The 23601-nt window shown below is 44.2% G+C and overlaps 1 protein-coding gene across 1 annotated transcript in view; it reads left to right on the top strand.

The window, feature by feature from the left end:
• Positions 1 to 17942, top strand: part of FBXL16 (F-box and leucine rich repeat protein 16) — a 103701-nt gene extending 85759 nt beyond the window's left edge. The window contains exon 6 of the mRNA XM_082262307.1: positions 15740 to 17942. Within this exon, the coding sequence (XP_082118433.1) occupies positions 15740 to 15888 (149 nt within the window). The 3' untranslated portion in view covers positions 15889 to 17942. The remainder of the gene's footprint in view (positions 1 to 15739) is intronic.
• Positions 17943 to 23601: the final 5659 nt, after the last annotated feature.

The following is a 23601-nucleotide window of genomic DNA, read 5'->3' as shown; positions in this document are numbered from 1 at the left end:
GATTGCAGGGTTCAGCATAGCTGAACCTGCCATCTGTCCCTGTGTCACTCAGTCACCTCCCCCCACACACGTTAGTAAGCACCAGGCATACATTAACCCCTTGATCACCAATAAAAATTAACCCCTTCCCTGCCAGTTTCATTTTTACAGTAACAGTGCATATTTATAGCACTGATTACTGTAGTAATGTCACTGGTACCCCCAAACGTGTCAAAAATGTCAGTCAAGGGTCCGATCTGTCCGCAGCAATGTCGCAGTCCCACAAAAAAAAATCGCAGATCGCCGCCATTACTCGTTAAAAAGAAAAACACCAAAAACGACAGAAATCTTTCCCTTAACTTTTGTGCAAACCAATCAAAATACGCTTATTGCGATTTTTTTTTACCAAAAATATGTAGCAGAAAACAAATTGGCCTAAAATTATAAAAAAAAATTTTTGGGGGGGAATTTCATATAAAAAAATGTGAAAAATATTGTTATTTTTTCAAAATTGTCGCTCTTTTTTTGTTTAAAAATCGCACAGGTGATCAAATACCACCAAAAGAAAGCTCTGTTTGTGGGAAAAAAAGGACGTAAATTTCGTTTGGGTACGGCGTTGCATGACCGCGCAATTGTCAGTTAAATTCGCACAGTGCCGAATCGCAAAAAGTGGCCCAGACGTAAGACAGCAAAATCCTCCGGTGGTAAAGTGGTTAATGCGGCAGCAGAGTCGGTCTGTACCTTTAGCAGAGAAACAGCCCCAAAGCATGTTGTTTCCACCTCTGCTTGACTGTAGGGATGGTGTTCTTAGGATCATAGTCAGCATTTTTCCTCCTCCAAACATGGCGAGTTCCCCCTTCTCAAGAAGACACATGTACAGTTATGCCAATGAACATATAAATGATTCAGACAAGGATTGGGAGAAGGTGCTGTGGTCAGATGAAACCAAAATTGAGTTCTTTGGCATTAATTTCGACTCGCCTTGTTTGGAGGAAGAAAAATGCTGACTATGACCCTAAGAACACCATCCCTACAGTCAAGCGCCGAGGTGGAAATATGATGCTTTGGGGCTGTTTCTCTGCTAAAGGTACAGGCCAACTTTGCTGGATTGAGGAGCCAATGGATGGGGCCATGTATTGTAAAATTTTGGATGAGAACCTTCTTCCCTCAGCCAAAACACTGAAGATGGGTCTTCCAGCATGACAATGACCCAAAACATACCACCAAGGCAACAAAGGAGTGGCTCAAGAGGGAGCACATTAAAGTCATGGAGTGGCCTAGCCATTCTCCAGACTTTAATCCTATAGAAAATTTATGGAGGGACCTGAAACTTCGAGTTGCTAAGAGACAGCCAAAAAACCTTAAGGATTTAGATAAGATCTGTAAAGAAGAGTGGACCAAAATTCCTCCTGAGATATGTGCAAACCTGGTCACCAACTACAAGAAACATTTTACCTCTGGGCTTGCCAGCAAGGGTTTACCTCCACCAAGTCTCAAGTCATGTTTTGCTTTGGGATCAAATACTTATTTTACTCACTGAACTACAACCTAATTTATATAATTTGTTTTATGTGTTTTTTCTGGATTTTTGGTTGATATTTTGTCTCTATTATTAAAAATACACCTATAATAGTAATTACAGACTTGTCATTTCTTTATAAAAGGGCAAACTTACAAAATCTGCACAGGATCAAATATAATTTTCCCCCATTGTATCCTGCGGTCCTAACTCTAAATTTCCAGAGCCTCCATAGTAGGAGCACATATAGTGGCAAAAATAATTTTCTTTTCGTACATCACGGGACATAGAGCCATAAATCATAACATATAGGTTATATAGCCACTTATAGGTGAACGACACTGGCAACCAATCAGAACTGATGACCCCCTATATAACCCCTCCCACACAGGAAGTACCTCCGTTTTTTGGCCAGTCTCTAAATGGTGAAGGTTGCTGTGGAGAAGTGCTCCACATGTTTGTTATGTTTCAAAGAAGAAGAAAGAAGATTATGCTATCATACCCCAAACAAAGATTACTGGATCTAAGGGGTTAGCTATCGGATCCATCTAAACCAGTCAATGGACTAAAAAGATGGTACCCGAGCCTCGGGAAAGCAGATACGAGGTTTTGTCTGTAACGCTGTCCTCTTTAGGCACTGGACCCTGGGATCCGGACCCTTGGAATACCAAATCCCAAAGGCGCTCCATGTAGGGTGCTCTAAAGGTCCAAGGACGTGGCCCCTGTTATATAGGGGACCCAGTCCTTGAAGGTCTCTAAGACAATGCTCACCGTGAAGGGGGAAAATTGGATTCTTGCTTATAGCAGTTTTCTGCGGCAGGACTGGTTAGTCCATTTAAAATATTTACACAGCAAACAAAAACTTTAAAGTTTAAAAATTGCAAAATTGTAATTATTTTATGCACTATTCCCTTTAATAAGATTACAGAGACTTGTGCTAAGTGTATTTCTGCTTGTAATTACATTGTAGCAGGTTTATACAAAGTATGTTTAAAGTATGTTTTAAAGCATATTTTTACACTGTTTCTTACCCTGAGCTGATCACCAGGTTTCAGCTGTGACAAACAAGATTCATCCTAAACTGCTCTCTCCCCTATTTGTTTGTTGTGTACGCCCTGGCGCTTAAGCGTCCACATTTTCGTCTCTGCTGGATCGTGTGTCTATGGCGTACGCCTATTCGCGCGCACGAGCGGCAATCTTCGTATTTCAGTACAGACGTACGCCGCGTGGTGGGCGTGTTCTAACGTGATTTGGCGTGCACGTGGACACCACGCACCATGCTGCACATCACATAAAAGGGCGCATTCTGAAACATTTTGCAAGGAACTATTTCCAACACACTAGCCTCTGTCACAGGCTGAAAGAACAAACAGAGAAGCTGGGTTGTGTGAGTCACTGTGGGTGTTTGTTACTGGCACTAGTAGGTCCTGTATCTAAGGTAATCAGTGTTGTGTGCATAAGCCTGTATAAGCTTGGCACAACCCTTGAGTACACTTTAAAGGTAGTACCTCAAGTTTGTCTTGCTATAAAGCAATGTCTGCCCAAAAGAGTGCTGGAGGGAGCACAGTTGGAAAGGGCACTATGATGCCACCGTCAGGCCCTGAGGGTCTTAGTCGTGCTTCCACTGTGTCTACTCCTTCTGATAAGCCAGAGGCAATTGGCCAATCTGAGCCATTACAGTTGTCAGGCATAGTAGCTACTCTGTGTACTTCTTCCACAGCCTATGTTACCAAGGACGATTTGGCATCGGCATTAGCCAGCCTAGAGGGCAGGTTTGCTGACATGATTGCAACACCACATGGAGGAAAGAAGCGGGTTAGAGCCACATCTCGTGTATCAGTTCAGGATTGGGCCGATGATGTGGAAGATATAGCTGTGGGTGACCCTATAGAAGGTCAAGCTGAAATTTCCACTTTCGGGGAGTCAGAGTCAGAGGAATCTCTATCAGCCTCTCAATCCCAAAGATTGTTTATCCAGTCTCTTGGTGAGATGGTCCGGGCTGAGTTTAAACTTCCGCCCTTAGAGACAACTGAAACCTCTTTTTCCTCCCTAGGCTCATTGCGCCCCCCTCAGAGTACTCGGTCATTTCCCATGTATTCACTCTTGGAGCAAGAAGTGTATAATTGACTGGGATCATCCAGATAGGATGTTTGTTCCTCCTAAAAGGTTTTCATTGTTGCATCCTAGGGGAGGATACGTTTTCTAAGAGATGGAAAATCCCCACTGTGGATGCAGCCATTTCTTCGGTTAACAAGAGTTTAACCTGTCCTGTTGATAATGCCCAGGTTTTTAAATCTCCAGCGGATAAAAAGTTGGAATCTTTATTGAAAGCCTCCTTTGCCATTGCAGGTTCTGCAGTACAACCAGCAGTAGCAGCCAGTGGAGTGTGTCAGTCTTTGAAAGACCACATTAAGCGAGTTGGCAAGACAGTTCCTTCTCAAGGAGAGTCTGTGGAAGATCTGTCAGATCTACCTCACACTTTGTGTTTCACAGTGGATGCTCTTACAGACTCCATAAGGCAAATGTCACGGTTTGCTCTGATGACAGAGCATATGCGCAGTATCCTTTGGTTAAAGAGCTGGTCTGCGGAATTACCATGTAAAAAATGACTGGCTTGCCTCCCCTTTCAGGGAAAACGCCTTTTTGGTGATGATCTGGATAAATATATCCAAAAGATCTCAGGGGAGTACATTGCTACCTGTAAAGAGGAAGAGCAGGCGTCCTTCCTTTAAGATCCCCAGCACACATAATACCAGTGCTTCCATCCCAGGCAGTGGCGACGGCCTCAACCATCTGCATCCGGACCCAAGCCTTCGGAGCAAGGTCAAAAAAAGCCCTGGGCCCAGAGATTAGCCAAGTCTTCCTCTAAGCCCTCTCAGTGAAGGGGCGCCCCCACTCGCCTGGGTGGGGGGAAGGCTCCTGCAGTTCTCAGAGGCATGGGTGGAGTTAATTCAAGACAACTGGGTTGTCTCCATCATTTCACAGGGATACAAGCTGGAATTTAGGGTGTTCCCGCATCCTCGGTAAGTCAGTATGTGAGGTCAAGTATACCAACAGATCCCCTAAAGGAAGATCTCTCTTTCAGGCATTGGACCAGCTATGAGCTCAGGGGGTGATAACCGTGGTTCCAGAAAACGAAAGGTTCAAGGGTCTTTACTCAAACCTATTTATAATCCCCAAACCAAACGGGATGTGTGACCTATTGTGTATATCAAGGCGCTGAATCAGTTTCTGAACGTTCGTTCTTTCCGCATGGAATCAATTTGTTCAGTCATAGCCTCCCTGCAGGGAGAGGAATTTCTAGCATCCATAGACATAAAGGATGCATATCTTCATGTGCCTATATTTCAGACTCAACAAAGGTTCCTTCGTTTTGCGATTGAAAACCATCATTTCCAGTTTGTGGCCATGCCCTTCGGGTTGGCCACAGCTCCAAGAGTGTTCACAAAGATCCTAGCTCCAGTAATGACTGTTCTGAGGTCCTGAGGGATATCTGTAATAGGATATCTGGACGTTCTATTACTAATAGATCAATCGGTGTCGGCTCTAAGCTGAAATATCGTTCAGACAGTACATTTTTTGGAACGTCTGGGTTGGATACTGAACTTAGCAAAGTCAGCATTACATCCAGTCCAGCGCTTGGAATACCTGGGGCTTTTTGTCGACATGGTGCAGGCAAAGATATTCTTGCCACCAAGAAAGGTCTCAGACCTGAAGGGTCAGGTTCGGTCCATAGTAAGACTGAGATATCCATCTATACATCTTTGCATGATGTTACTGGGGAAGATGGTGTCCACATTCAAGGCAATTCCCTATGCTCAATTAGATGCCAGACCCTTGCAGAACAACATTCTGTCTGCGTGGAACATAAAAGTTCAGTCCTTGGACTAATCCATATCTCTGCTAACAAGGGTACGACATAGTCTGAATTGGTGGTTGGTGACCTGAAATCTAGAGAAAGGGAAATCCTTTATTCCAGTGACCTGGAAGGTAGTGACTACACATGCCAGTCCCTCTGGCTGGGGAGCGGTTCTGGTGGAAGCCACTGTCCAGGGGAAATGGTCTTGGGTAGAGAATCGTCTCCCCATCAACATTTTGGAAATTCATGCAGTCAGTCGGTCTCTGAAATTCTGGACGCCCCGACTTTGGGATCACCCTGTCAAGGTGCAATCTGACAATGCCACGGCCGTGGCTTATGTCAACCATCAAGGAGGTACAAGAAGTCGATCAGCCCAGAAAGAGGTGGATATTATCCTGTCCTGGGCAGAGAAGTTTTTGCCATGCCTGACAGCAGTATTCATTCCAGGAATAGAAAACTGGCAGGCAGATTTTTTGAGCTGTCAACAGATGTTTCCGGGGGAATGGTCTTTACATCCCGAGATTTTTCAGTTGATCTGGGGTCCCAGACGTAGATCTGTTGGCATCCAGGTTCAACAACAAGTTGGAGAGATTTGGGTCCAGGACCAGGGATCCACTCGCAGTCTGAGTGGATGCTTTGGTGACTCCTTGGGACAGGGCCATCTTACTGAATGGGCATGCTGGGCAGTAGCGACCCAGCCTCAGCCAAGCATTAGTCCCGATTCCTGTGTGCATCCCGCCACTGAACTTAGCAGGCCCTGTGCTGCTGTCCGGCTATGGAGGGGGAGCCTACAACTGCAGGAATGCCTGTCCGCCACGGGAACAGGCACACACAGGACAGTCGAGTCTGAATCCCATCCGTGTGTGTGTTAACCAGACTCAGTAGCTGAACTTGGAAGTTGTCATTAGCCTTGCACTGCTGTACCAATAAACAAAGCCTTATCGATAATTTGCATTTTTATTCTCGTGGGCAATTGTGTAGGCAGGGCCCCAGTGCACTGCATTGCCCAGGGCCCTTTAATGCTCTTAAGATGGCACTGCCTTGGGAGGAGTATTCCCTGATCTATGCCTTTCCTACAGCTGATAACGCGTTTCTTGCACAGGATCCAGCTAGAAGGGAAACCAGTAATTCTGGTAGCTCCGGCTTGGCCACGGAGGATTTGGTATGCACAAATCCAGAGGTTGGCAGTGACGAGGCCTTAGGTTCTTCCACTGCGTCTGGACTTGCTCTCTCTCGAGGTCTGATATTCCACCCTGCTGTACAGTCTCTAAATTTGACGGCTTGGCTATTGAAGCCTTAATCTTGGAAGAGCAAGGTGCATCTGGCCCCACAGTTCATACACTGATAAACGTCAGAAAGCCAGTCTCTAGAAATATTTATTACAGAGTCCGGAAGTCCTACATTGCCTGGTGTGAAGCCAGGAAATGGCATCCCCACACATATATTATCGGGAGAATTCTATCCTTCCTGCAAGCAGGGGTAGATATGAGCACGATTAAAGGGCAGATTTCAGTTCTATCGTTTTTTTTCCAGGAACCGATCGCTTCCCATTCATTGGTTCAAACCTTCATCTGGGGAATATTGAATTTGCTTCCACCAGTGAAGCCACCGTTGTGTCCTTGGGACCTAAATTTGGTGTTGGCAGTTTAGCAAAAACAGCCTTTTGAACCTCTGGGGCAGGTTCCCCTGATTCTTTTGACCAGAAAACTGGTCTTTTTGATTGCGATGACTTCGGCTAGAAGGGTATCGGAACTAGCATCTCTTTCTTGTAAAGAGCCATTCTTGATATTTTATCAGGATAGGGTGATTTTACGTCCTCACCCAGATTTCTTGCCCAAGGTAGTGTCCGCCTTTCATTTGAATCAGGACATTATACTACCTTCTTTTTTTACAGATCCTCACTCAGAGGAGGAAAAGTTATTGCATTCTTTTGATGTAATGGGTGCACTTAAGATCTATTTACAGGAAACAGCTCAGATTTGTAAGACCGAGAGCTTGTTTGTACTGCCAGAAGGCACCAGAAAGGAATTGGCAGCATCTAAATATACAACTTCTTGTTGGATTTGCCAGGTTATTACCCAGGCGTATGGTTTAGTAGGAAAGGTTCCACCCTTTCCTGTAAAGGTACATTCTACCAGAGGAGTAGGTGCCTCTTGGACACATCGCCATCAAGCCTCTATGGCTCAGATTTACAAGACCGCGACCTGGTCGTCGGTGCATGCGTTCTCTCGTTTCTATAGAGTGGATGTTAGGACCTAGGAGGAGTCTGCTTTTGGCCGCAGTGTGCTGCAGGCAGTGGTAAAATCCTTCTGTTAGGGTCTGATGGTAGTATTTTTTGGTGTCCACCTCCCGTCAGATGCATTGCTTTGGGACGTCCCATATGTTATGATTTATGGCTCTGTGTCCCATGATGTATGAAAAAAAATGGATGTTTAACCACTTAAGCCCCGGAAGATTTTACCCCCTTCCTGACCAGGGCCTATTTTGCGATTCAGCACTGCGCGACTTTAACGGACAATTGCGCGGTCGTGCGATGCTGTACCTAAACTAATTTGACGTCCTTTTTTTCCCATAAACAGAGCTTTCTTTTGGTGGTATTTGATCACCTATGCGATTTTTTGATCATGCGCTATAAACAAAAAAAGAGCGTCAATTTTGCAAAAATAACAATATTTTTCAAATTTTTTTATATGAAATTCCCCAAAAAAAATGTAAAAATCAAAATTTTTTTAACATTTTAGGCCAATTTTTTTTTTTACCATATGTTTGGTAAAAAAAAATCGTAAAAAGCGTATTTTGATTGGTTTGCGCAAAAGTTATTGCGTTTACTAACAAAGGGAAAGATTTTTTTTTTTTTTTAACACGTAATGGCGGCGATCTGCGATTTTTTTGCGGGACTGCGACATTGAGGCGGACAGATCGGACCCTTGACTGCCATTTTTGACACTTTTGGGATTACCAGTGACATTACTACAGTAATCAGTGCTATACATATGCACTGTTACTGTAGAAAAGACACTGGCAGTGAAGGAGTTAACTTTTTTTGAGAGGGAGGGGTTAAGTGTGTCCCTAGGGGGCGTGTTTCTAACTATGATTGGCTGTGGCTTGATGTGTAAGAACATAGTGGAACCTTATGATCACTATTCTTACACAGGGAAGAATGACAGGCGGCTTTGTTTACATTAGCCGCCTGCCTTTCTCCCAGTGTAACAGATGATCGTGAGTGACACACGCGCGGGAGAGACCGTGACCGCGTGGGAGCGCGCCTCCGGCAGCACGCGCTCGCTCCCTAGAGCCTTCCTAGAGCCTCACAGGCCAGCGACGTAGCCCTACGTCGCTTTGCCTGTGAGGGGCTGACCGCCGCCGTAAATAGTCGTGCGGCGGTCGGCAAGCGGTTAATTCATACTTACCTGTAAAATCCATTTCTTGAAGTACATCAGAGGTCCCTCCCTTCTTCTTCTTCTAAGGGGTCTTTTATTGCTTGCTACAAAACTGAGATAATTCCTGTGTGGGAGGTGTTATATAGGGGGTCATCAATTCTGATTGGTTGCCAGTGTCTTTCACCTATAGGTGGCTATATAACCCGTATGTTATGATTTATAGCTTTGTGTCCCGTGATGTACTTCAAGAAATGGATTTTACAGGTAAGTATGAATTAAAAATCGTGTATTTATTTGATCCCCTGCATATTTTGTATGTTTGCCCACTTACAAAGAAATAAAGGGTCTATAATCTATAATTGTTATCATAGGTGTATTTTAAATAATAAAGACAGAATATCAACCAAAAATCCAGAAAAAAAACATGATACAAATGTGATAAATTGAGTTGCAGTTCAGTGAGTAAAATAAGTATTTGATCCCCTCCCAACCAACAATAATGGCTACAGTATGTGCTCGTGTGGTACACAGATTAGTTCTGTCAATTTAGGAAGGCACTCCTAACAACAACTCATTATGTGTATACAAGACACCTGTCCACGGAATCTTTCTTCCATTCAAACCTCACCATCATGGGCAAGACCAAAGAGCTGTCAAAGGACATCAGGGACAAGATTGTAGACCTGCACAAGGCTGGAATGGGCTATGAGACCATCAACAAGAAGCTTGTTGAAAAGGAGACAACTAATGAAATGATTATTCGCAAATGGAAGAAATACAAAAAACCATCAATAGCCCTCGGTCTGGAGCTCCATGCAAGATTTCGCCTCATGCGGTAAGAATGATCATGAGAAAAACGAGGGATCAGCCCAGAACAACAGGGGAGGAGCTTGTGAATAATCTCAAGGCAGTTGGGACAACAATCACCAAACAAACTATTGGTAACACAATACGCAGCCATGGATTGCAATCCTGCAGCACCCGCAAGGTCCCCCTCCTCAAGAAGGCACATGTACAGGCCCGTCTGAAGTTTGCGAATGAACATCTAAATGATTCAGAGAAGTTTTGGGAAAAAGTGCTGTGGTCAGATTAGACCAAAATTGAGCTCTATGGCATTAACTCGACTCTCTGTGTTTGGAGGAATAAAAATGCTGGCTATGACCCTAAGAACACCATCCCTACAGTCAAGAATGGAGGTGGAAACATTATGCTTTGGGTCTGTTTCTCTGCTAAAGGTACGGGCCGACTTTGCTGCATTGAGGGGCCAATGGACAGAGAACTTTCTTCCCTCAGCCAGAACACTAAAGATGGGTTGCAGATGGGTCTTCCAGCATAGCTATGACCCAAAACATTCCATCAAGGCAAAAAAAGGAGTGGCTCAAGAAGAAGCACATTAAGGTCATGGAGTGGCCTCGCTACTCTCCAGACTTTAATCCTATAGAAAATTTATGAAGGGAGCTGAAACTTCAAATTGCCAAGTGACAGCCAAGAAACCTTAAGGATTTAGAGAAGATCTGTAAAGAAGAGTGGACCAAAATCCCTCCTCAGATGTGTGCAAACCTGGTCACCAAATACAGGAAACTTCCTATCTCTGAGCTTCCCAACAAGGGTTTCTAAGTCATGTTTTGCTTGGAGATCAAATACTTATTTTTCTGGATTTTCGGTTGATATTCTGTCTCTAACATTTAAAATACACCTACACTATATTGTCAAAAGTATTGGGACACCTGCCTTTACACAGACATGAACTTTAATGGCATCCCAGTCTTAGTCCGTAGGGTTCAATATTGAGTTGGCCCACCCTTTTGCAGCTATAACAGCTTCAACTCTTCTGGGAAGGCTGTCCACAAGGTTTAGGAGTGGGTCTATGGGAATGTTTGACCATTCTTCTAGAAGCACATTTGTGAGGTCAGGCACTGATATTGGATGAGAAAGCCTAGGTCACAATCTCCCCTCCAATTCATCCCAAAGGTGTTCTATCAGGTTGAGGTCAGGCCAGTCAAGTTCCTCCACCCCACACTCACCCATTCTTGTATTTAGGTGCCTTGCTTTGTCCACTGGTGCACAGTCGTGTTGGAACAGGAAGGGGCCATCTCCAAACTATTCCCACAAAGTTGAGAGCAAGAAATTGTCCAAAATGTCTTGGTATGCTAAAGCCTTAAGAGTTTCCTTCACTGGAACTAATGGGCCAAGCCCAACCCCTGAAAAACAACCCCACATCATAATCCCCCTCCACCAATTGATTTGGACCAGTGCACAAAAATCAAGGTCCATAAAGACATGGATGACTGAGTTTGGGGTGGAGGAACTTGACTGGCCTGCACAGAATCCTGACCTCAACCGATAGAACAGCTTTGGGATGAATTAGAGCATAGACTGCGAGCCAGGCCTTCTTGTCCCCATCAGTGCCTTACCTCACAAATGCGCTTCTGGAAGAATGGTCAAACATTCCCATAGACACACTCCTAAACCTTGTGGACAGCCTTCCCAGAAGAGTTGAAGCTGTTATAGCTGCAAAAGGTGGGCCAACTCAATATTGATCCCTGCGGATTAAGACTGGGATGCCATTAAATTTCATGTGTGTGTAAAGGCAGGCGTCCCAATACTTTTGACAATATAGTATATGAGGAAAATAATAACATTTCTTTGTAAGTGGGCAAACCTAAAAAAATCTGCAAGAGATCAAATCATTATTTTCCCCACAGTAAAATAATGGATATGTAGTGCACCCCCTTAGGGGCCGCCTATGAATTGGGATCCCCCACCCTGCACAGCCAGGCACACAGGTCCTCCAGAGACAGAGAACATTCTGTGACTTTTGTTTTATTATTTTGTGGTTTATTGATGGTTAATACTTGGATGGGGATGGGAGGCATCCTATATGCAGTGTATATACTGTCTCCTTGATACTACTCCTGCACTTCACTTAACAGTCTCCAGTTAGATCACCGCTAAGGGATCTGACAGGTTACAATCAGATTTAGCAATGGCCCTTTGCAGGCAGGAAAGCACCTTGTTGTGTAGCAGAACACAGTGATCAGCTTTTACTTTATTCCTTCTGTGGCTATTGGTCCCAGCACTACCTCTTCAGGCACTGCCAACCACCTGGCTGCAGCTGCCCCTTTCACTAGCCCTCCAGGCTAACTTTCCTCCACAGTCCTCCAGACTGGCTCAAACCAGACCACCCGGCTAACTCTGCAGGAGATCTCCCAAGGAAGGGATGAAGACTTGGCACACCGTGGTCTTCAGGGAGAACTGGCTACATGTGGCAATCTCCCCCCTTGAAAGTCCCAAGATGGGCTGCTCTACTTATACTGTTCTTTCACTTGCTCCTATGCCTCCAGGAGGGGCTTCCTCCATGTGTTATGGAAGGATTCTTCCAGCACCCGAGCCCCGACTCAAGGTCATCCCCCCCCCTCTCAGACTAGGGGGTACCCCAGAGGCCCACTGACAGTCTCCACAGCACTATATATATATATATATAGGCCCTCATAAATATTCCAGGGAGCTCCTCCTAACCTCCACCCACTAGCTCTAGAAGTTTCTAGACCAGGAGAAGGCACTAGAGGAGCTTTCAGGATGAGTCATCCAGCCTTGACTCACTGAACCCTGACCAAGATTCACAGCTCAGTCTTAGCCCTGAGCTAAACTAAAATTTCCTACACTACAGAACCTATCCTACACTAGAGTGTGCTACAGATAGATTAATGTAAGGTATGCCTGGAGGGAGCCCACCCTCCCTTAAAGGCACAGGGATGCACATGAAGTCCAGCAAGAGAACAATGGTTACAAAGGCATCCAGTGTGTCCCCGCACCCAATTCATCCAACTGTATAAAAAAGTAGCAACCACCCAAACCTATAACTGGCTTTTTTTTTAAAGCAAGGTGCACATGGAAGGGCAAGGCACATCACAAACAAACAAAATATTTCGCAGCTTTCCTAGTTATACTGCATCAGACCTTGCTGATGCAGTATAACTACCTTGCGTCTTGTTGATGTGCTCAGTCTTGCCATGGTGTATGACCTGTGACAGAAAACGGTCTTTCACAACCTCACCTTAGTAGCAGAGTTTGGCTGTTCCTCACCCAGTTTTAAGTCTCCTATACAGCTGTTTCTGTTAATGACTGTTTCAACCTACATATAACATTGATGATCATTAGCACCTGCTTGGTATAATTGGTTTATCACACACCTGAATCTAATCCTACAAAATCCCTGATTTTGTGCAAGTGTAAGAATTGATGCTGGTCTGAAGCCAAAGGGTAGTCAAACCAAATATTGATTTGATTTACATTTTTTTTCTGTTTGCTCACTTTGCATTTTGTCAATTAATAAAAATATTTTTTTTTCCACAGTACTGTCCATGTAGGCTCCCTCTGTGTATCTGTAGGTCTGTATTAGAGCATGTACAGTGCATTGCGAAAGTATTCGGCCCCCTTGAACTTTGCGACCTTTTGCCACATTTCAGGCTTCAAACATAAAGATATAAAACTGTATTTTTTTGTGAAGAATCAACAAGTGGGACACAATCATGAAGTGGAACGAAGTTTATTGGATATTTCAAACTTTGTTAACAAATAAAAAAACTGAAAAATTGGGCGTGCAAAATTATTCAGCCGCTTTACTTTCAGTGCAGCAAACTCTCTCCAGAAGTTCAGTGAGGATCTCTGAATGATCCAATGTTGACCTAAATGACTGATGATGATAAATAGAATCCACCTGTGTGTAATCAAGTCTCCGTATAAATACACCTGCACTGTGATAGTCTCAGAGGTCCGTTTAAAGCGCAGAGAGCATCATGAAGAACAAGGAACACACCAGGCAGGTCCGAGATACTGTTGTGGAGAAGTTTAAAGCCGGATTTGGATACAAAAAGATTTCCCAAACTTTAAACATCCCAAGGAGCACTGTGCAAGCGATAATATTGAAATGGAAGGAGAATCAGACCACTGCAAATCTACGAAGACCTGGCCGTCCCTCTAAACTTTCAGCTCATACAAGGAGAAGACTGATCAGAGATGCAGCCAAGAGGCCTATGATCACTCTGGATGAACTGCAGAGATCTACAGCTAAGGTGGGAGACTCTGTCCATAGGACAACAATCAGTCGTATACTGCACAAATCTGGCCTTTATGGAAGAGTGGCAAGAAGAAAGCCATTTCTAAAAGATATCCATAAAAAGGGTCGTTTAAAGTTTGCCACAAGCCACCTGGGAGACACACCAAACATGTGGAAGAAGGTGCTCTGGTCAGATGAAACCAAAATCAAACTTTTTGGCAACAATGCAAAACGTTATGTTTGACGTAAAAGCAACACAGCTCATCACCCTGAACACACCATCCCCACTGTCAAACATGGTGGTGGCAGCATCATGGTTTGGGCCTGCTTTTCTTCAGCAGGGACAGGGAAGATGGTTAAAATTGATGGGAAGATGGATAGAGGCAAATACAGGACCATTCTGGAAGAAAACCTGATGGAGTCTGCAAAAGGCCTGAGACTGGGACGGAGATTTGTCTTCCAACAAGACAATGATCCAAAACATAAAGCAAAATCTACAATGGAATGGTTCACAAATAAACATATCCAGCTGTTAGAATGGCCAAGTCAAAGTCCAGACCTGAATCCAATCGAGAATCTGTGGAAAGAACTGAAAACTGCTGTTCACAAACGCTCTCCATCCAACCTCACTGAGCTCGAGCTGTTTTGCAAGGAGGAATGGGCAAAAATTTCAGTCTCTCGATGTGCAAAACTGATAGAGACATACCCCAAGCGACTTACAGCTGTAATCGCAGTAAAAGGTGGCGCTACAAAGTATTAACTTAAGGGGGCTGAATAATTTTGCACGCCCAATTTTAAAGTTTTTTATTTGTTAAAAAAGTTTGAAATATCCAATAAATTTCGTTCCACTTCATGATTGTGTCCCACTTGTTGTTGATTCTTCACAAAAAATTACAAAATTACAAAAAAGATACAAAATATCTTTATGTTTGAAGCCTGAAATGTGGCAAAAGGTCGAAAAGTTCAAGGGGGCCGAATACGTTTGCAAGGCACTGTATTTGTTATTTTAGTTTTGGATAGAGTAGGGAAGTGTTAGAACCTTTTTTGCTATCTGTAATATTGAGAAGGTTTTCCTTCAGTTCTTGGCTCAAGATGCAACGGAAGTAAGAGGAAATCTATCCTTTTTAATGTTTGTTGCCGGAATAAGTGTCCTCATTGGAAGATTCCTTCACTTCCTGTTCTGCTGAAATAGGGAGGGAAAATCTCCCCAGCAAGGATAAAAACAGCAATAAAAATTTTGGAATTGGTTCTAATAAAAATCTTGTGATTGTTTAGCAATTGTTCCCTTTCCTCATGGATCAGGGAACGTTACTTTCACCAAGAATGCACTGCATCTGAGTATCAGAAAAATAGGGGCTAACACTAATGGTGGGTCCCTGTAGAGTTGAATTCCAATCAACCATGGACAAATCCCCCATCTCTTATTATTCTTTGGGTGAGATTTGCTTGGTTTTGACTTGAGTCGGCCATACATGGATTGAAATTTGGCTGGTCCAGCAGGGACTGGCCAAATTTTGATCCATGTGTGGGCAGGCTGATTGTACCTACAAGGAGGATGTCTGATTTTCTTACATGCAATTACTGCCAGCGGCTATAGCCACTAAGAGTAATAATTGTATCCTGCAGGCCAGGAAGGCTCCCCCCCCCCAACTGGCAGAAAACCATAGCCCTGCAGAAGGCATTCCCCCATCAACACTGACTGTGTTGATCGGGGAAATTAGCAATTTTCTTCCCTTCCACTCGTGGTGGAAGGCAAGAAAATCGATTCCCCCATCAACACTGACTGTGTTGATCAGGGAAATTAGCAATTTTCTTCCCTTCCACTCGTGGTGGAAGGCAAGAAAATCAATTCATCTTTGGCTTTCTTTATTTTAGAGACAGGCCTAGACTTGGACAGTTCTAGGAGCCATGCTAACATACAGAATATTCTGCTTTTGTTTCAGGTTGCCCATTGTTGACAACCACTGGCCTTTCGGGCCTTGTTCAGCTACAAGATCTGGAAGAACTGGAACTCACCAACTGCCCAGGTGCCACACCTGAACTCTTCAAGTATTTCTCCCAGCACCTGCCCCGCTGTGTTGTGATCGAATAAGATGCAGGAGCTGACCTTTAGAACCGTATCCTCCGAACCATTCCCAGCACTGACCATCTGATCGGAGACTTTGGCAGTAGGGGTGGTGGGCTGACACAGCCGAACCATCGAATTGTTGACAAGTAAGAAGAGCAAGATCCTGGGAGATACTTTACACTCCGGTTTGTGAAGACCTCATTCCATGTTCCGAAGAAAAAAAGGGTTGTATATTTCCCACGCCTCATCTCTTGTCTTCTCTGTCGTGGACTGTTATGAAACTCACAAGTAGAGCCGGCTCCCATCTGATAAAGAAAAACCCCATCAGCGTACTCTACAAGGATTCTATGGTGTGAGGTTGAGTCCAGCACATTGTGGAATGTTGCTTTGAGTTCAGTGGTGGTCCTTCATGTTTTGGTTCCTAATGCTTCAGAAGATTATTATCTTAGATAGTCTGTTCCAGAGCATTCATTGATTCTGGTTTTTGTTGATGTCCTAAGTTTGGAGCCATCACAGCTGACAAGATGTAAAGAAGAACAAGGAAGTATATGAAGAATTCTTCTCGAGGGGCACTGGCATCTATGGTGTGTTTTTTAGAAAGGAGAAGTTTGAAGAAGGTTCTGCATGGCTGTAGAAAAAGTCTCAATGCTATCTTATGGCTTGTATCAAGATGGAGGGATTAAGTCGATTCATAGAAACCCATCCTATAACACAGTCCCGTTTTGACTGTTTTACACCTTTGTCGACCTGTTCTCCCTATGGTGTAGACATTTCAGCATTTGACCATTGCTTCTTCTAGCTCAGAAATTCTATATTTTTCCTATAGGCGTAAACCTCACAATAGCTTTCTTGGCATGAGTGCAGTCATGCTGTTTATAAGGTGGTGGTAGGCAACTTTAGAACACTGGTTTTTTTTGGCCAACATGAGGAAGGATGAAGAAATGCATTGTTGCATCACGTTCGGCTATATATTACCAACCCATGACACTGGTCAGTCTTGAGTTGCCTTGGGTGGTCATCCTTTGTTAGATGGAGCAAAAATGAAGCCATCAAGTTCGAAACAAAGAGTAGGGTAGATTGAAAGACATGGTGGGACCATTGACCAGAACATCTTCTGGAAGAAACCGCCTTGTACAAACCTTTGCTTCGACAGAGAGGAATCCTTCCTCTCTTGTACATCTTCCCGGCTTGCCCTAGTGCCTGTACATTACTGCTTGCGCTCACTTCACTGCGACCAGAAGATGGAGGACATTTGAATTGCATTACGTCCATCCATGGCCTGTGCCCTCAGCTTACCAGGGAGGAGCAGTGTGGTTTGTTTCTTTTTTTTACGGCGTTTGTGATTTTGACGCCTTTGTCCCAGTTTTACAGGAACTGTGAGATATCACACAACAATGTGATAGTTTTAAGGATGCTTCAGGGGTAAAAGGCCATTTCCAACCAAATCTGATATGTCAGTTTTGTGTAGTAGCTGGCAAGGTGAACCACATGCAAGTTTGTTGTATCTCTGAAGGACTCCAATGTTGAGATATTTTTCCAACTAAAGCAACCATTACAAAGCCAAATATAGACACGTGCCCTCTGTAGATTCTCAGTAATAAAGAAAAACACTAATTGGTGAACGTAACTGTGAGAAAGTCACCCCTTTATTGCGGGAGGGCATTGAGACGCAAACACCTGCGAGGGAGGCCTTGCTATTGGAGTCTCCCAGAGAGCTAAGACATGGATAGACAAATACAATGAACCAATGCCTACACAAAACTATGAAATCAGTTTTGAGTGATGGCCTTTAAGATACAATCAGATCATCCTTCATTGTCCCTTCTCATGCACCTATTTCTGTCCATCTCTTCCAGAGGGTCTCTTAATCTATTGATCTTCTCCTCTCCCTTTCTCTCTCATGTAACATGAAGAATCTCTATGTACGTGTCCCATGATCTCTACCTAGCATGTTTCTTTCCTTTTGTCTCTTTTTCAACTCTTCCCACTTCTGGAGAGCACCGTCTTTGGAACAATTTTGTGCTGTTTTCTCACCATGCTTTAAATATAATAAAATATATCACTCTTTAAAGTTTTCATCCAGAGAAAAAAAAAAAACAGTTGTTTTTGCTTCAGTGTATTGTTTCTGTCATTTTTTAAAAAGTCTTTCAAACTCTGGGGACAACAGAATTGTGGGTATATATGAGAGGATCAGTCAATGAAATTTAGGCATTTTTCCAGCAAAGTGTAATTAACCATTTTTATATATTATCTAAAGCATTGGTCTTCAAACTGTGGCCCAGGGGCCAGATATGGCCCTTTGCTTGCTTTTATTTGGCCTTTGGGGCATTATTCCACCCATTGTCAGCAACTGACACCAATAATAGGACACTATTCCTCCCATTGATAGTAATGATGGGGCTCTACCACACCCACTGTCACCAATGATGGGGTACTATTCCTCCCATTGATATCAATGATGGGGGAATATTTCTCCCACTGACACCAACAATGGGGCACTGTTCCTCCCACGGCCACTGATGATGAGACACCATTCCTCCCACTGACACCAACGATGAGACACTGTTCCTCCCACTGACACCAACGATGAGACACTGTTCCTCCCACTGACACCAATGATGAGACACTGTTCCTCCCACTGACACCAATGATGGGGCATTATTCCTCCCACTGACACTAACAATGGGGCACTATTACACGCACTGAGACCAATAGGGCACTATTCCTCCCATTGACACTAATGATGGGGCACTACCACGCCCACAGACACCAGTGACGGGGCACTATTCCTTCCATTGATATCAATAATAGGGCATTATTCCTCCCACTGACACCAACGATGGGGCATTATTACACTCACTGACACCAATGATGGGGCACTATTCCTCCCACTGACACCAATGATGGGGCATTATTCCTCCCACTGACACTAACATTGGGGCACTATTACACGCAGTGAGACCAATGATAGGGCACTATTCATCCCATTGACACTAATGATGGTGCACTACCACACCCACAGACACCAATGATGGGGCACTATTCCGTCCATTGATATCAATGATAGGGCATTATTCCTCCCACTGACACCAACGATGGGGCATTATTACACTCACTGACACCAATGATGAGGCACTGTTCCTCCCACTGAAACCAACAATGGGGCACTTGTTCCTCCCACTGCAACCAATGATAGGGCACTATTCCTCCCACGGACACCAACAATGGGGCTCTATTACTCTCACTGTCACTGACACCAATGATGGAGCACTATTCCTCCCACTGACACCAACAATGGGGCACTGTCCCTCCCACTGCAACCAATGAGGGGGCACTTTTCCTCTCACTAATACCAAATATTGGGCTTTGTTTACTCCCACAGATGCCAGTACATTTTCTTCTCCCATTGGCCACAATCTGGCCCCCTAAAGCTTGAAGGACAGCAAAGTGGCCCTTTGTTTAGAAAGTTTGGAGGCCCCTGATCTAGAGAAGAGTTTCACTGTCAATGCAAAGGAATATTGGGATTTGCCAATGAAGTGGCTGGTTTGATTGGAACATGTTCTTTGAGGATTTGCATATGTGGTACTATAAGGTCAATATTTGGGCACACCTGACCTTTATACACCTTCTTTGTAGCTATGCCAGCCTCCATTCTTTTGAGAAGGCTTTCTTCAAGATTTTTGACGGTGTCTCTGGGAATTTCTGCCAACATGGCCAAAAGAGCATTTGTGAGCTCAGACCTGGTGTGCAATCTGCATTCATATTAATTCCAGAGGTGTTCAATGGGCTGTTCAAAATGATTGAAACATAAAATAATGAAGCTAGTGAGAGACATTTTTTTTTTTTTGGCACAAGAATAGGTCCAGGACATTTGAAAGGAGCCTCAATAACCCTCAGGCACTATTTAAAGTCCATTGCATTCATTAAAAAAATACATAAACCACCTCAATTTTGCCTTCTCCATGGATGCCGAAACATTTTGCCAAAATGGCAACAATACACTGAAATCTCCTGATTGTTGGCACTATTTTGGGTAAATACTGTAAATATCATCCCTTTAAAGCAGTAGTAAACTCTATTTTTTAAGTTGTACTTACAGGTAAGCTTACATCCAGGCTTACCTGTAGGCACAATTAATTCCATCGAAATGTGTACCATTTAGGACATATTCTCATCAGCAATAGCCAATGATGTCACACGTGCATGCGCAGTGTTGCTCTGCATTCAGGGCATGCAGTATGCCGTAGAATGCAGAGTGCCGTGCTGTGGCTGGGGCTCCTGCGTGCAAGTGTGGGAGTGACGTCTTTGTGGCCCCGGCCATTCAAGAAACCCATGAACTCGGAAGGAAGACCAAGTGAAGATGGAAGCCCCGAGGGAGCTGTGACAGCACTGTCCTGGGCTCCATGTGCAGGTAAGTCTGTCATAGTGTGCTAGTAGGCATATTAGTACATTATGACTTAAACCTGCAGGTGGGCCCAATTTTTTTATTCTTTACTACTGATTTACCAGGGTTTCATGGAACCCTAGGGTTCCTCAAGAGGATGCTAGGGGTTCCTTGAGCTGTAGCTGACTGTCCTCTGATTTAGGGTTGCCTACAATGTTTCAGGTCCAATGCCACTTGGCAGAGCCAGCTGCAGGACACCAGTGATTTTCATAGCTGTTTGGGAGGGTAGCATTTTTCCCATAATGTATGAGGGGCATTCTTCCCTCTGACCACCAATGTGTTGTAAAGTACATTGTTTCCACTGACCACCAATGTAAGGGGAATTCTTCCCACTGCTTACCAATTTAAGAAGTATTCTTCCCACTGACCATTAATGTAAGGGGCATCTTTCCACTAACCACCAATGTAAGGAGCATTTTTCCCACTGACCACCAATGTAAGGAGCATTCTTTCCACTGACCACCAATGTAAGGAGCATTCTTCCCACTAACCATCAAGGTAAGGAGCATTCTTTCCACTGACCACCAATGTAAGGAGCATTCTTCTCACTAACCATCAAGGTAAGGAGCATTCTTTCCACTGACCACCAATGTAAGGAGCATTCTTCCCACTAACCATCAAGGTAAGGAGCATTCTTCGCACTGATCACCAGTGTAAGGAGCATTCTTCCCACTAATCACCAATGTAAGGAGCCTCTTCCCACTGATCACCAATGTAAGGAGCGTTCTTCCCACTGATCACCAGTGTGTAAGGAGCATTCTTCGCACTGATCACCAGTGTAAGGAGCGTTCTTCCCACTGATCACCAGTGTAAGGAGCGTTCTTCCCACTGATCACCAGTGTAAGGAGCATTCTTCCTACTGACCACCAATGTAAGGAGCATTCTTCCTACTGACCACCAATGTAAGGAGCATTCTTCCCACTGACCACCAATGTAAGGAGCATTCTTCCTAATGACCACCAATGTAAGGAGCATTCTTCCCACTGATCACCAATGTAAGGAGCATTCTTCGCACTGATCACCAATGTAAATAACATTCTTCGCACTGATCACCAGTGTAAGGAGCGTTCTTCCTACTGATCACCAATGTAAGGAGCATTCTTCCCACTGACCACCAATGTAAGGAGCATTCTTCCCACTGACCGCCAATGTAAGGAGCATTCTTCGCATTGACCATCAAGGTAAAGGACGTTATTCCCACTGACCACAAAGGTAAAGGACATTATTCCCACTGACCATCAATGTAAAGGATATTCTTCCTACTGACCCTTGATAAATTATATTTAGCAGGAGTTCTGTGAGAAAATTATTTTGAGGGTTCCTATGGGGTTGAGAAAAGCTGACTTAGAAGATGCTGTATATGTTGAAGATCTGCCAAGGTCATCATTTAGCATTTTACTTGTTTTTGGTTGCATCAATCGAGTAGCGAAGAGAATTCCACTGTCAACTCTATGTTTTGATCATGGCTAATGGGATGCAAATATTCCTAGCAACCTGGCAAGGGTGGAGTCTGAGAGGGCCTGTCATTACAGCGCAAACATGCAAGAAACAGGAGTGAAAATGCTCCAGTACTCCTCTAATCACTTACCATAGGTGCAAATTAAAACCTTGCACAACATTGGTAAAAATAACACAACCTCCCACATCATGTATGCTGAGCTGAGAAAAAGGTAGAATTTTCAGTTATGTAACAACAGCTATCATGATATATAAGTCTGAAGTGTCAAACTCAGTTATGCGGAAAGAAAGAAAGAAAGTCACAAGCACTCCAATGAGATTCTCACACATTTATTTGTGAAACGTCACATTAGTCATGTAGAGCATCACCATCACTTTGTCTGCCTTCTGCAGACCTTAAGATATCCAGTACCTCCTGGTATAATTGGACCTTGTAACCTTCTCTCATTATTACCAGGGTTTCTGAGTACCTGACCCAGAATAGTAACAGCATTTTATGGTCAGTAACAACGGGGGAAACAGTAATTAGTTAGATTACTAGTGCTGGAGGAGGGGAGGACTCTGCCACTGCCGGAGCTTCGGCGCCCCTCCTCCTCCTCAGCTCGCGGCGCCTGGGTGCATTGCACCCTTTGCACCCGCCCAGGATCGGCCCTGCCCAGAACAAATATGCAGATCAGGAGGTTTGGCTTCTCTGGTAAAACTACCGAATTTCCTGTATTAGCATCATAGCTAGGCAAGTAACATTTTCAAAACTTGGTCAGCAATGGCAGCCTGCATATTATTAATACTAGTACTGTATTGGTTTACTTCATTAGGGCCCATTTATACTTCCGCATCTCAGTAATGAGCCCATTTCTTACCCATTCATTTTGATTGGCACCCCAATGCACAACATAATGCATGATAGTGCATTGCAAAACATCTCAAAGGTGGTGCCTGTCTGGATTTGTATTGGCAGCCCATCCATTTCAATGGACGGCCTTAAAGCACCGCATTTTAATGCATGATAACACACTGTAAAAATGTAAATTGGCCCTAAGGCTTGGTTCATATTCTTGCACACAAAAAAGCATGTTGTCATAGCACTGTCCCTGATTTCGAGGGACTGTCCCTGATTTGGAACAAAATCCCCCTGGCCCCCTTCCCTCTTCATTTGTCCCTCATTTTGCTCTGATCTATATAGTTGTATATAAAATGCACTACTTGTCTATCAAAAAGTGTTTCCCAGTCCTAAACCTTTTATCCAGTTTCTAAACATCTGCATTTGTAAATTTCAAAAGCCAACATAAAAGGTAAAAAAGCACTTGTGGATTTAACGAATCATTTTTTTTGTATAATTCTCCTTTAAGGGGGCATGGCAGAGGGTATGTCCTATGCCTACATAGATTTGCTAATAGGTGTCCTTTGTTCCCGTCCAGTGGCGGCTGGAGCTCCATTGGCCCGGGAGGCAGACGGACCACACCATATCCCCCCCGAACCACACCAGCTCCAGCCTGCACACCATAACAATACACCCCCCCCCCCCCGTCGCTGGCTCACTCACCCTGGACTGACATGGAGGGCAGGCAGCGGCTTCCCCCAGCAGCGGCGGCGGCTTCCCCTGCGTCTCCTCCCTCCGCCTCCACCTTGGCCAATAGCATGGCTTCTCCTTTCGGCCAATCGGGGAAACAGGTCTGAGGACCCGTTACCTGATTGGCTGGGAGGAGAATCAGTGTGATAATAGCGAATATTCATTCGCTATTGTCACACAACTGGGTGGGCTCAGGGCACAGTGTCCCGAGCCCACCCTTTTTTGAAGCCTATTAGAGCCTCTGGCTCTAATCGCATGCTTTTAA

The sequence above is a fragment of the Pelophylax lessonae genome (genome assembly GCF_965119305.1).
Source record: "Pelophylax lessonae genome assembly, chromosome: 6".
Taxonomy (NCBI): Eukaryota; Metazoa; Chordata; class Amphibia; order Anura; family Ranidae; genus Pelophylax; species Pelophylax lessonae.
The sequence above is the reverse complement of the archived record's forward strand: the minus strand, read 5'-3'. Positions and strand labels throughout refer to the sequence as shown.